This window comes from Drosophila santomea, chromosome X (genome assembly GCF_016746245.2).
Source record: "Drosophila santomea strain STO CAGO 1482 chromosome X, Prin_Dsan_1.1, whole genome shotgun sequence".
In the NCBI taxonomy this organism is placed as follows: Eukaryota; Metazoa; Arthropoda; class Insecta; order Diptera; family Drosophilidae; genus Drosophila; species Drosophila santomea.
This window is the reverse complement of record NC_053021.2, coordinates 8,746,801-8,760,928: the sequence shown is the minus strand read 5'-3', so window position 1 is coordinate 8,760,928 and position 14,128 is coordinate 8,746,801. Positions and strand designations below refer to the sequence as shown.

General features: G+C 45.9%; 3 protein-coding genes across 16 annotated transcripts in view; all 3 read left to right on the top strand.

The window, feature by feature from the left end:
* The window catches only part of LOC120455920 (Ca(2+)/calmodulin-responsive adenylate cyclase), a 31,808-nt gene extending 24,030 nt beyond the window's left edge, over positions 1–7,778 (top strand). For 6 of the 14 annotated variants that reach the window (XM_039642432.2, XM_039642430.2, XM_039642431.2 and 3 more), the window contains 10 exons: positions 663–1,136; positions 1,205–1,344; positions 1,411–1,521; positions 1,599–1,839; positions 2,053–2,419; positions 2,498–2,672; positions 2,733–3,741; positions 4,351–5,537; positions 5,911–6,611; positions 6,669–7,778. In XM_039642432.2, coding sequence (XP_039498366.1) covers positions 663–1,136; positions 1,205–1,344; positions 1,411–1,521; positions 1,599–1,839; positions 2,053–2,419; positions 2,498–2,672; positions 2,733–3,741; positions 4,351–5,537; positions 5,911–6,611; positions 6,669–7,099 — 4,836 coding nt within the window. In that variant the 3' untranslated portion in view covers positions 7,100–7,778. Of the gene's footprint in view, positions 1–662; positions 1,137–1,204; positions 1,345–1,410; positions 1,522–1,598; positions 1,840–2,052; positions 2,420–2,497; positions 2,673–2,732; positions 3,742–4,350; positions 5,538–5,910; positions 6,612–6,668 lie in introns of those variants that run through there. The other 8 variants (XM_039642437.2, XM_039642439.2, XM_039642442.2 and 5 more) reach the window with 5 other exon arrangements.
* Positions 7,779–10,339: 2,561 nt separating this feature from the next.
* On the top strand, positions 10,340–11,329 carry LOC120456815 (antigen 5 like allergen Cul n 1). Its single transcript, XM_039643863.2, has 2 exons — positions 10,340–10,499; positions 10,636–11,329. The coding sequence occupies exons 1-2, from the start codon at positions 10,383–10,385 to the stop codon at positions 11,287–11,289; spliced, it is 771 nt and encodes a 256-aa protein (XP_039499797.1). The 5' UTR covers positions 10,340–10,382; the 3' UTR covers positions 11,290–11,329.
* Positions 11,330–13,087: 1,758 nt separating this feature from the next.
* LOC120456766 (antigen 5 like allergen Cul n 1) lies at positions 13,088–14,098 on the top strand. Its single transcript, XM_039643764.2, has 2 exons — positions 13,088–13,650; positions 13,805–14,098. The coding sequence occupies exons 1-2, from the start codon at positions 13,133–13,135 to the stop codon at positions 14,049–14,051; spliced, it is 765 nt and encodes a 254-aa protein (XP_039499698.1). The 5' UTR covers positions 13,088–13,132; the 3' UTR covers positions 14,052–14,098.
* The last annotated feature ends 30 nt before the right edge of the window (positions 14,099–14,128 follow it).

Sequence of the window (14,128 nt, the reverse complement as noted above, 5' to 3'; positions counted from 1 at the left end):
ATTAGAGCAGAGACAACGCCGCGTATGCGTAATATTTTAGGTACTCCTTCTGCAATCAATTTGTTTCAGGAAAGAGATTTAATTTTCTTTAATTAATTCATAAATTATCGTTTCTTTTACTTTTTTTAATATTTAAAAAAAATTAGGCAGTAATTCTACTTTGCCTTTTTAATTGAAAGTTAAGGGCGGTTTCATTTTTGGTTCAGTGTCATCGAGGAGCTTGCCAATTGCCAGCTGCAGCTGCCCATTATCATTGACCATTCTTGTCACTCGTAGTGCATGATCCGAGTACATCCGCGATTCTTGACCAGCATCAGCATGCTTAGTGCCAGCTCATGTCCCAGCTCTGCTCGCCGCCTTTCAATTACCATGTTACCATGTTAGCATGTAGTGAGTCGTGGCCACATACCCTAGTTTAGTGCACACACGTAGAGCTTTTCAAACAACAAACTTAATTCTTGAATCTTCAACTCAACCAGCCAGTTCAAGTGCCAAGTGCCAGCCATCCAGCAAAATGAAGAACTCGTCCGGGAACCACAACCACAACTAACGAATCTGTCTTTCTACTTCTTGCTCCCTCTTGCATGGCTTTCCAATCCGCAAATCGCAAAATTGCACATCGCAAATGGCAACCGCAACCACAAACGCATCCGTAACCGCAGTCACAGTCGAAGGTGGCGGACAAGTTCAAGAGGCCATTCCGGAAGCGTCACTCGGTGGCCGCCCATCATCAGCCCACCAATCGGGTGAATCGTTTCCTATCCCAGGCGATCAACGCCCGGTCGGTGGACTGCGACAAGTCGGAGCATGTGGACCGGCTGACCCTGCGCTTCCGGCAGAGCGACATGGAACGCGAGTATCACAAGGACTTCGATCTGGGCTTCACCACGGCCATGGGCTGCTCCCTGCTGCTGCTCATCCTGGGTGCAGCACTCCAGGTGACCGCTCTGCCGCGCACTCTCATTCTGCTGCTGCTCTTTCTCTTTGCCTTCATCTGGGTGAGCGCCATCCTGATGCTCCTGCTCGCCGTGCGACTCAAATGGATCATCTGGGACATCTCCGAGAGCTTCTCGCTGCGCATGGCCATCACTATTTTTACGGTCATACTCATCTACTCCGTGGGACAAGTAAATGTGGTATGTACAGTGATATTATGGTATATTGAAATACAATCCAACCTTTTCCATTCCCATTTCACTCACAGTTTACGTGCGTATCGGATCATCCATGCTCGGGCAATGGGACGACCTCATTCCAGAACGACTCTCATCGCAAGTGCTCGCTGCCCCAGTACGTGTCCCTGTCGGCTGCCTTTGCCTTCCTATCCGTATCGGTGTTCCTCAGGTGAGTGCATCATCGTGCATCATCGCCGGTGAACGATGCTAATTGCGAAACCTTGATTGTCCACAGGCTGCCCATCATATTCAAATCGCTGCTGGTGCTGGGCATGGGCACCATCTATGGCCTGTTCATAGAGCTATCGCATCAGAATATCTTCGAGTGCTACGACAACCGGGTCAAGTAGGTCAACGCTAATTTTGGGCCATCGTACTAATCTAATCCACTAATCGAACACGACCTCGTTTCTTCTTTGCCAGCGCCTCGATTCCACTTCATTTGATCTCGCTGGCCCGCATTGCCATCTTCATGATTGCCATTCTGGTGCATGGACGCCTGGTGGAGGGCACTGCCCGGCTGGACTTTCTCTGGCAGCTGCAGGCGTCGCAGGAGAAGAAGGAGATGGACGTGCTGCAGGAGTCGAACAAGCGCATTCTGCACAATTTGCTGCCCGCTCATGTGGCTGCACATTTCCTCGATGCGCAATTCCGCAACAACATGGTGAGAACTTGCTCTTATAGCCACCCCATTGACCCAAAGACAAATTTAGAAAGATTAATATGTGCTAATTGGAATTAAGTTAAGAGAAGCTCGTAGCTTGAAATCAGTAAATTTCACTGCTGCTTATTGCCCCATTGACCCAATGAGAAATTAACCAAGATTAAAGTGAAAAGGAACTCCTATTAACCAAGATCTTTTTATTTCTCTGCGCAGGAGCTCTACCATCAGAGCTATGCCAAAGTGGGCGTCATCTTTGCAAGCGTTCCGAACTTCAACGAGTTTTACACCGAAATGGATGGCTCCGATCAGGGTCTTGAGTGCCTACGTCTGCTCAACGAGATCATCGCGGACTTTGATGAGCTGCTCAAGGAGGATCGCTTCCGTGGCATCGACAAGATCAAGACAGTTGGCAGCACATATATGGCCGTCGTGGGACTGATACCCGAGTACAAAATCCAGCCCAACGATCCCAACTCAGTGCGGCGCCACATGACAGCGCTCATTGAGTACGTGAAGGCCATGAGGCACTCACTTCAAGAGATAAACAGTCACTCGTACAACAACTTTATGCTGCGCGTGGGTGCGTAGAAACATATAATATAATGGAATATAATTGTAATTTCAATTTGTAACTAATTCAATTATTAATCCTTTTTAGGCATCAACATTGGACCTGTTGTGGCGGGCGTAATTGGAGCTCGAAAGCCACAGTATGACATTTGGGGCAATACGGTGAACGTGGCCAGTCGCATGGACTCCACCGGAGTTCCTGGCTACTCGCAAGTAACTCAGGAGGTGGTCGACAGCCTGGTGGGCTCGCACTTTGAGTTCCGGTGAGTGTGTTATAATCAGGCTTTAAAATCGCAATATAAAATGTTTCAATTGCATTACAGCTGTCGCGGCACCATCAAGGTGAAGGGCAAAGGCGACATGGTCACCTATTTCTTGTGTGACAGCGGCAACAAATCGCTGAACGGAGAGGTGCGCAACGCCATGTCCCTGCCACAGAGTCTCCATGCGCCGGACTACTATATGAAGGTGTCGCAGTTTCCGGAGAATCGTGTAAACACTGACACCTACAGCAAAAAGGAGAACGGACATCTGTACGCAGGCAATGGCGGCGAGGAGCAGCAGTTGCTGCTGCAGCATCAGCACAAACAGCTCGATCCGCTGCCGCTTCCTGCTCCTCCGCCGCCGGTGCATCATCACTTGCACCAGCAGCAACAGCAGCGTTTGAACAGCAAGCTGCAGAAGCAACCCATCTTCATGGCCAACGGTGGTCTGCCCAATATCCGGGAGAATGGCAATGGGCACAATGGAGAGCATCAGCAGCAGCAGCAGCAGCAACATCAGCAGCAGCACGGTGGCTTCATGGTTGCAACGACGACACCGCCGGCTGCAGTGGCGGTTCCCCTTCAGCCCCAGCACCACCAACTCCAGTTCCAGCACCCGCACCAGCATCCACTCCCGTCAGCAGTGGCGGTTCCAGTGCAGCACCAGATCCTACTCCACCACCAGCTCCAGCTCCAGCACCAGCCCGTTCCTTCGGTAATGTTGCGCGAGTTTAATATTATTGAGAACCCGACCTCCGGTGGCCGGCATCAGCAGATGGAGCAGCTGCCGCCGCATCACGGCAGCCTCGACCTATCGGGAATGGGCATGGGAATGGGTGTGGGGGCTGGCGTGCTCGGCGGCGACTGCTTCATGATGCCACGGCGAGATCGCGAACGCACATATGTGCCGCCCCTAAACCAGCATGGCCATCATCCACCGCATCACCTCCATTCGAATCTGAATCTGAATCAGAGCCAGCACCCGCCATCGTTCACCAGCCTGGGCTATGGCCAATGCCGGGAGAGCGAGCCGCTATTGCATGCCAGCAGCGTCGCGCCGGTAGCCAAGGTGAGTGAAGACGCTGAACACCTGCTCTGGAGCAAGGAGATCCTCCTCTGAACAGCCAGCACCGCCTAGTCCCAGCCTCCAAGTGCCTCAGAAACTGTCCAACTGACCAAGACCCATATCCATCCCATTTGTAACTAATCTCCAAGAACCAGAATAGATTTGTATGCATTTATGAGAAGTAGTTTTAAATGAAAAAAGGATTAAAACTCAAAAATGGTTAATTGTTTATATTTGCATTTAATGTATAAAGTGCATTTCCTAAATGAATTTACTTAGTTACTATTACAATCTGATTATTAGCATTGCAGTTAGATAATTTTCTAATTAATTAACTTTAAACATCATTTTGTTGATCTCAAGTTAAAAGTATCTTTTGGAAGATAACTCAGTTAGGTTTTGAAGTGTAACTTATCAGAAACTTTATGCCATATCTAATGCATTTACATGCCAGTCTATTCTTGATGCTTGCCCACCTCTTGCCCCGAAAATCCACTCCTTATATCTATATCTGTGTGTACCATGTGTCTAACTCTCTATGTCCACTCTTTGCATGACCGCGCACATCTATCTCTCACTCGCTTGCTCATCTCCGACTAACCACGCCCCCAGATCATGCCCATGCAGCATGCGCCAAAGTACGAGCCACCACGTTACACTTCTCCCCACACCATGTTGTCGCAGCAGCACCAGCATCAGCAGCATCAGCATCAGCAGCATCAGCAGCATCAGGCGCAGCAACCGCTTTCTGCGCAGGATCAGCAGCCACATCTCGCCCAGAACCCGCATCCATCGCAGCGACAGTACGCCATGTATTCGCAGCAGCCGCAGCTGCCGCCGAAGCCAGTGCTGAGAACGTACATGAAGCCGCTGCCGAAGCTACCGACGGATCTGGAGGAGAGCCGGGACATGTCCTCGACGGACGACCTCAGCTCACGCCCACACTCGCCCTCGATGAGCAGCTCGGATGAGAGCTACTCAAAGACCACCGAGGGCGAGGGTGAAGGCGACGAGGACTCTCCGCGCATGGTTAACGGTGGCCACCTGCACCATCGCAATGGCTACCACCTGCCCGCCGGCGGCGGTTTGGTCAATCCATTGCAATGGCTCTACCCCTGCGACATACAGGTGGATCCCACCTCGCCGGTCGTCGACATGGCCCAGCTGCATGACTTTGAGCTGAGCTCCACCACCGAAAGTCAGGGACATCATACCAACAGCAACACGACGAGCAACACACAGCACAAGGGCGACAGCTGCAACAGCTTTGACTATCAGAAGGCAGCAGTTGGCATGGGAGCGGGTGCGGCCATTGCCACCAAGTCGCCCTTCGAGCGTGAACTGCAGCGTCTGCTCAACGAATCCTCGCGAGCTCGTTGCCTGACTACTGCGACAACTACGGCTGGAGCAATTTCTACCACGGATCAGACGGCCAGCAATGGCAGCCGGGAGATGAGCTACTCCCTGAGCAATGGAAAGCTGAGCTCCGCGAATGGACATGGCGCTGGAGGTTCCGGATCGGGATCAGGTCCAGGATCGGCGGTGGGCAATGGCAGCGGTGGCAGCGGCAGCAGCAATGGCAATCTCAGCGGCGGCAGCGGCAGCAACTCGAACAGTGGCAACAACAACAGCAGTCACCACAAGACGGAGCAGCAGCAGCAGCAGCACGTGGATCACGAGCATCTGGCTGGGGGCAAACTGCTGGGCAGTAATAGCTTCATGATCGCCAAACATCCGGTGGGCTTGGAAGCCATCAAGGAGATAACGCGCAACAAGAATCCATCGGAGTCCAGCCAAATGTGAGTAGACCATGACCAGTGATGGGAGGAAGCTTGGTAGGACATACGTATTTAGTTGAATATCCCTCAATCTGATAAGTAATCCATAGTACCGAAAGGAAAGTGTTTTTGTGGGGGGGACTTTCTTTTTTACACTTTTTATTTTATTTGTAAGATAATGATTTATATATAAAACATTTGATAGTCTACCTATGTTGAATCCCATCACTGACCATGACGACAGCTGCCATTCCATGTCATATGGTGTAGGTTCGCGCTTTCATAACCGGTATGTGGGTGGCCCAATATTACTTTTAATTTTAGATCCCTTTAATGATATCCATATATGCATATTCGTAAACCTTATCCAATCGAACGCATGTGACACTTGCAGGCAAACCTCGGACACGGAATCGTGCGAGATTCTGCACGAGAACCGCAACCAGATGCATGTGCTGGCCATGCTGGAGATGCACACGGCCAAGGAGCTCAATGGCAGCCATGCGCATCACGGGCAGCATCACCAGCAGCCACAGAGGACGCATCGCCAGCGACCGCGCTCCAAGGAGCTGCAGTACAGCCACGAGAGTCTGGACGGACTGGATGGTGCGGTGCAGTCACAGTCGCAGCAACGACACCAACGCTATCACCACCACCATCACCACCAACAGAGGCAGCAGCAACAGCAGCGCTACAACCATGTGCAGGAGCAGGAGGAGCGTGACGACACCGAGGACAACCTGGCCGATGAGGAGTTTGAGGACGACGAAGTGGGTCGCGATGTGCGACAGAAGCGCCTACAAAAGTCCGAGCTCAATCACAAACGATCGGAGGTTGCAACCGAGGCTGTCAATCACCACGATGACGAGGCGGAGGAGGAGGAGGACGACGATGACGAAGATGAGGAAGACCACCGGAATGGCGGGCGGGAGGCGGCACCGCTGACTAACGGCAGCATGCGCGGCCTAGAGGCCAATGTGATAAACGACGAGCTAAAGTACGGAGCGACCCATCACAATCACCAGTCCATGGACTCCAATCCATTGGAGAGCCAATCGGAGTGGTCGGATGACGATTGTCGTGAGGAAGCAACAGGTGAGAATAAAGTGAACTACCATTTTCTCTAAACCTAACGAATGTCTTGATTTTTAGGGGGAGCTGAGTCCACGGGCTACATCACGGATGAGCCCGGACTGGAGAACATCTCGTTGCTGAACGAAGCTGGTCTAACCGATGCCGAGGGCGCTCTCTCGGACGTTAACTCGCTGTATAACGCGCCGGACGTGGACGACACTTCGGTGTCCAGTCGGGCCAGCTCCCGCCTGCTCAGCCTGGACTCGCTGAGCGGCCTCTACGATTGCGATCTGGACTCCAAGCATGAGCTGGCCATCGTCAATGCCTCGCACAAGATCTCCAGTAAATTTGGGCAGCCTCCATCGCCGGCACAGCAGCAGCAACAGCAGCAGCAACATCAACAACAACAGCAGCAGCAGCAGCATCCTCAGCAGACTCAATCCCAAATTCAGGCCCAATCGCATTTGGCACCGGTTCAGTTTCAGTCCGCCGAGGAGTTGAGAGAGTAAAGATTGAATGTTCGTGTGAAGCAGGTGGAGCGTTAAACACTCAAACGTTGTTATTGCTATAGGCAAATGGTGTCTAATAATTTACAATAAACCAACCTAAACTAAAGTAAACTAAATCTAGACTAGGTGACAGATAAACATATATCGAAGTATATATATATATTTATGTATGTATAGAAGCAGAGGCACCTAATGCTGCTCTAAGGCACCCCTAGATGTAAGTCCCTTTACTTTACTGTGGCTAGATCATGCCTAGCTGGTATTAACTCATATATATATAGTATATATATAGTATATGCAAGAAGATCTATATGTATTGAAAGTAAACACGTAGTCATTGGTTACCCCGTCGCCAATTGGCCCAGTTAAGCGTTCCAGTTACTATACCGCGTGAAAAGCAAAATGAACTTGATATTTAGCCGCAACTTGATATATCCAATGCTAATCCATGAATCGATCGTTTAGGCGCTTAGTTCTCCTAAGGACTTAGTTAGCGGGGGATCGCAGTTAGGCCACCCCTGACCACTCCCATATGTTATTAGTTATTAGTGTATGAATATATATATATAAATAAATATGTATATGTACCATTTAAATCGAATAAGCAAAGATGTGGCCATTTATACGAAGCCACAACCAATGCATGACATGTTGTAAATAAAACAAAGTGTTATAAATATTTTTTCGATATTACTGTAAGGCTATAAATTGCCCATAGACTGCTCCTCCAAATTGAAATCGAAATCTAAACCACTTGAGATCCACCAACTCGTATATTCATATTAAAACGCCTCTGGTGGAAGATACGTAAATCCCTCTGTTTTTTCCTCCCGGTTCCATTATTTGAGCTGCAATGCGCCCGTTGCCACGCCAAGCGTCTTTGAAGTTAAGTGTATATGTTTGTGGCCTACTCTTGGGCTCAACCACAAAACACAGAAACTGCTTAAACTTAGCTTTTGTATTCCAAATATATGATGTTGCGAATTTTTAGTTTAAGTTCCCCGAGTGCTCGATGGAGTCACTTAAAGTGGACTCCACCATGTTGCCTGCTGCACAATTGTCAAATTTCATTTGCTATGCTACAATTCAGTGTATTCGTTTGTAAGATCTGTATATAGAATATTTGAAATGATATAGGAGGATTTACAATTACTAGACATTTAAGATGCAGAGACAAAGGAAATATTCTTGATATTGTTGCCCCGACCCCAATAACCGAAAACTGAAAACCAAAAACCAAACAAAACAAACAAGCAAACAACCAACACCAAGCAAATGAAAGAAACTGAAACAAAATCTCGTACAACTGTGCAAATGATAAATAAGGTAAACGATCAATGTAAACAAACAAAAAAATCCATATTTTGTGTGTGCAATTTATTAAGTCGCCCTAGGAGCGCCAAATATTATTAACAAAACTACACGAACGCAAGAACTTAAACGCTATATAATGAAAGCAACAACCACAGCTACTGCAAGAACTGCAAACAGCCCACAGATAAACTTCTTATGCAAGTATATATATATAAAAACAAATAGCGCAGATCTGTATCTATATACATCCGATACATACTTATGTACATATAAATGAAACTGAGAACCAGCTGGAATAAATCTATATATCTATATATACACACATTCATATAATTGTACCCTAAGGCAGAGACAGGAAGTGCAAGTATATATTTATTTTTCTGTACGAAGAGAAAGTAAATGGCAAAGAATTGAATATTATATATGCAATGGCAGTCATCTGTCTATATCTACACGAAATAATGGTGGGTAACAATGCCTTATAAGCGGTAATGAATGCTGCATCCAAAGGCCAATTGTCGACTCATTTTGATTCATAAATGCGATTATCAATTTGGCAAAAATTGAATCAACAGGACTGTTCCAGATTCCGTGCGTCAGTAAATCAAAATCAGGATCCATTTAACCATTTTGCAAAGACTTAAAAAAATAGATCCCAAAAAATTGAAACCAGCAATGTCAAAAATCTGTTTTTCAAATTGTTAAACATATGTGATTTTTATTTTCTGATATCCATTGCAATTTATAGCTCTTTTCAGTTAAGTATGGATATTATTTTAAACGAATTAATAAATTTGATTGGGAAAACGGAACAGGCCTGTTTGCATATGAAAAAAACCCTACTAGAAATACATAAAATGTCAGCATATCAAATATGTCAAAAAATTATATATATATATATATACAAAAATATAAACTGGTGTATTTTTTGATGATTTTCTTGAGATTATTGAGATTTTGCAGCTTAGGTGCAATAATTTAACCGAATATTTTATTTACACTTGTTTTTCCAAATTAAAAGAACAACTGTTCTATTTTTGGAGTTTTTCCATTGTTGTTTTGGAAGTGCAATCGTTTAGGCCAATATTTTGCTGGCTAAATTGGCAATGTCGTTGGTGTTGCCATGTTAAGGGTCTTCCGGGCAGCTGGGTAAACATCTTAGTCTTTGCTAGTGGATTTTGCACTTGATGTATTTGCTTTTGTCTATGTTGCAGTTGGGCTAACATTTATCTGGCGAAGAGGCACGTGCCGTTCTTTCTATACCCGTTACTCGTAGATTGAAAGGGTATACTAGATTGGTACTTAAAAAATTGAGACTAAGCTGACTAATATTGGAATATATGGTAAAGGTAACATGCTTAGATTTTATTGACTGAGGTCAGGAAATATCTATCGACTTTATATTTAGGCAACATAACATACTTTCTCAACCATTAAAGTCGATGGGATTTTCCACAACTCCATTAAAGCCAATATTTTCGTTTTGGAGTTGTTTTGAAATAATCATTCAGATTAAACACAAAGAAACGTCTGTTTCTGTTTCCCCAGATTCTTTTTTTTTTAATTACTCATTAACAATTCTCTCATAGCATCTTGTGCTCTTGTGAAAACAATCTGTGACACTCGGCTCCATGGCGAAGAACTCTCAGGTGGTTCCCGCAGACATGTTATTTTCATCACACCGATCGAATGACGTCTTTTGCGGGTGGAGGGCAGGAGCCGGGTGCAATGAGTGGGTGGTATTACTACACATTTGAGCAAGCTCCCCTTACACAAAAAGACTAAAATGGGGAAAAGGGGGCGGCAGACTCGACTCCGGTACAAATGAGACACAGTGGCGGTAAATATTTAATCAAATGTTGATAAAAAAAAAACAAAAAACAAAGAGATACAAAAACTGCTCTACACCGATTGCCATAAAAGCCCGTTGGCCTGTGGGAATGGCTAGCAATCAGGCCCGTGAATAGAAATGCGCAACTTCGTGATCATATTTAGCCTATCTCTGGCACTCGGCATCGCCACCGCCACCGACTACTGCAAAAAGAGCTGCGGCAGCACCAAGAATCTGGGATGCGACAATAAGGGGGTGAGTAATCATGGCTATAATCCTTAACAGGGCTTTCAATAGGGGATTATAACATACTTTCCAAAACTGTTATTTAAAGAAGTATAAATGCGTTGAAGTATATTTCATTTAGCTAACTTAAAATTATCTTTCGAAGGCCTGGTCCTCAAGCTGTCCCAGTGACGCCACCCTGTTGACCCTGACCAGCGCGCAGAAGGACGCACTGGTGGCCAGGACGAACCAGTATCGTAATGAGATCGCCGGCGGACTGAATGCCAATTTGAGTGCCGCCTGTCGAATGGCCACGATCAAGTGGAACGATGAACTGGCTTATCTGGCCAGCTTGAACGTGAGAAGTTGTCAGATGCAACACGATGGATGCCACAATACGGATGCCTTCGATTGGTCGGGCCAGAATCTGGCCTGGATGGGCTACTTCAATCCACTGAATGTAACCCACTATCTGGAGTGGGGCGTCGATATGTGGTACAGTGAGGCGAAGTACACCAAACAGGCCTACATCGATGCCTATCCATCGAACTACAATGGTCCGGCCATTGGTCACTTCACGGTGCTCGTTGCCGATCGGAATACGGATGTGGGTTGTGCCGTGGCCACGTACTCGGTGCCCGGACAATCGTACAAGGCCTTTCTGCTGGCCTGCAACTATGCGGCCACCAATGTCCTGGGCATCAAGATGTACAGCTCGTGCTCCAAGGCGGCCAGCAAATGTACCACCGGTACCAATCCCACTTACAAGTACCTCTGCAGTGCCAGCGAGAAGTACGACGTTAACAACCTTTCCTATTGAGCCAATAAATAGAAGCTACAATCGGTCATTTCATTTAAAATATATACTCTAATTAAAAGCGTAGGGTTAACCTTATTATCTAATGATTATCACTAAGCTTTGAAACTGATAGTTAATTTATGCACCTGCAACAAATTATATTCAGAATTTGTTCTTAATTATTACTACCTTTTTATCCCTGTTTATACCTATTAACATAGCTCGCAAATAACTGTCAACCGTTTTTCGTTTTGCGGTCTGCACTCGAACACAACCGAAAAAGACGATGCACGTGTGCTCTCGCTCTGAACAGAACTTTTCGTTTCTCTTTGTTTTGGTTTTCGGTCAACAGTTCTCAGTCGCGTGGTTCTTGTTATGCTCACTCAACAACAACTCAGAGAGAGCGAGCCAACTGAACGCTCGCTCGATGAGGGTCAGCAGAAGAGCGAAAAAACGAAAGACTCATCGTAAACGGTCTTTTGTCTTCAGTGCTTTTTAAACAAAGTTTAGCAAAAATTTTAACATATTTATTAGATGAAAACATTAGATTTATTACTTATTCAGTATTAAGCTTTACAATTAGTAGCGAATCCACAAGCACGTGTGACTTACAAGTTGACTGATAATTCGCATATATGTGCATACACAAATGCAAATGCAAAAGACTTTTATTCTCTTCGCTCGTTGCAAAACGGTCAGCGAATGAGCAGAGCAAAAGGGAAACACGAAATTGGTTTTTGGTTGAGCACAGACCATTCGTTCAAGAGACACTGGTGAACGGTTCTTGGCTGATTTTTTGCGCAAGTGGTGCGCAAAAAACAATTATTTGGTGACTGCAAGAAACGGTCAACTGTTATTTGCGAGCTATGCCTATTAATGAGTATGATGGGTACTTCAGCGGAACAGCTCAGATATTACGAGCTTATCTCTTGTCTCTTGAAAGATAAGATACCCGATTTCAGATGAAGGCTCGTCTTGGATGTAAGAGGTCTTCTCCTAGGAAATGTAGTATTTATTTTGATAAGATAAAAACAAAAGGAACTCATCATAACTGAAATCTTGGAAAAACATATTTTAATCCATTATATTTCATTTCGCGATACGTTTCCGTTTATATTCATTTCTTTGTTTTGACAATACCATAATAAAACGTGCAAATAAATATGTAACTTACATTGGTTTCTTTGTTGTTGATATTTTTGTTTATCTGAGTTTTGATAAGCAATGAAAACAAACTAATAAAACATAAAAAGTGCGGTGGTTTTATTTAAATGGGGCCATATTTTTAGTACTAATTAAGCTTATCACTAAGCTTTGAACCTGATAGTTAACTGATGCACGGGCACCTGCAACTAAGGAAGTACTCCATAAATTGATACTCGAATCAGTTCCGATAACAATTCAATTACCAGTGAAAAAAGTCTGCACGAGGAAGCGACCTATCCCAAAACGGAGAATCACAATGAAAGCAAGAAAGAACGCTAAAGTGGAGTACTTCGACTATCCGATACCCGTTACTTAGAAAGAAATTTTAAAGTTGTATTAAATATATAAAAATACATGGCTTACACAACTTTGTATCTCAGTAGTTAGTTTGCAAAGCCAATTTCGAGTATTTAGATGTTTAATATGATTAAATTGTCTAGATCCATATATAGGGATTTGGCGGAACTCAATAGACCAAGAATTAGTCCATCGTAAATATTAAACTGGCGATTAGATTGCATGAAAAATGGCTGAAAGAGTATGGGGCCACTGAAATGATTTATATTTGCACTTGACACACACGCTGCCTCTTATAAGCGCAGAGTGGAACGATCCAGCCAATAGATCGCCATTGGGTGTTAGTCGCAACAAAGGCAATATGAAATTCGCTCTGCTCGCCATCCTGGTGGTGTCTTTGGGCCTGGCCCAGGCCACCGACTACTGTTCGTGGGACATTTGCAACGGTGGCTCCCACATCGCCTGCGGGCACAGCAACTGGTGGGACAGCAGCTGTCCTGGAGATGCCCAGCTGATCGACATCAACGATGACTACAAGTGGGTCTTTGTTCACTCGCACAACGACAAGAGGAACTACATTGCCGGTGGTTATGATCCCAATCACAATGCCGCCTGCCGCATGGCCACCATGGAGTGGGATGATGAGCTCGCCTATCTGGCCTCCCTGAATGTCCGACAGTGCAACATGGTGCACGATAGCTGCCACAACACCGACGCCTTCAAGTACTCCGGCCAGAATCTGGCCTGGCAGGCCTACTCCGGCGACCTGCCCGACATGGGCTACATCCTGGACAACAGCGTGCAGATGTGGTTCGATGAGGTGCACAACTCCAACTCCGGCATCATTGCCGGCGGTTACCCATCCGGATACAGCGGACCGTAAGTTTGGTTTTCTTTCTTTCTTTTTTTTTCTGTGGTGTAAAAAAGTGTAAATGAAGTAGCAGTGAAAAATCCAAAAAGGATGAAGATTCTTCTTTGAAATAATACAAGTGTTATGCATTATTCAAAATTACAACTTCCATCAATCCTCCAGTGCCATTGGCCACTTCACCGTGATGATGTCGGAGAGGAACACCCGTGTGGGCTGCGCCGCTGCCCGGTACAATCGCGATGGATGGAACCAGGTGCTGGTGGCCTGCAACTATGCCACCACCAACATGATCGGTCGCCAGATCTACTCCAGCTGCGACTGGGGAGCACAGGGATGCGGATCGGGCACCAATGGCGAGTTTGGCAACCTCTGCTCTTCATCCGAGTGGTACGATGTGAACAGCTGGTAAATCAAGCAAATTCAAAGTGCACAATAAAAGCAATTTCCAAAAATTTATCTCCTATTGGTTATCAAATGTAGTTTGTT

Bases quoted from the DNA above. Each gene is read 5' to 3' on its own strand.
- LOC120456766 (XM_039643764.2), top strand. From the start codon at position 13,133: ATGAAATTCGCTCTGCTCGCCATCCTGGTGGTGTCTTTGGGCCTGGCC. The intron at 13,651-13,804 runs GTAAGTTTGGTT...TCAATCCTCCAG, and splicing joins CCATCCGGATACAGCGGACC to TGCCATTGGCCACTTCACCG.
- LOC120456815 (XM_039643863.2), top strand. From the start codon at position 10,383: ATGCGCAACTTCGTGATCATATTTAGCCTATCTCTGGCACTCGGCATC. The intron at 10,500-10,635 runs GTGAGTAATCAT...TATCTTTCGAAG, and splicing joins TGGGATGCGACAATAAGGGG to GCCTGGTCCTCAAGCTGTCC.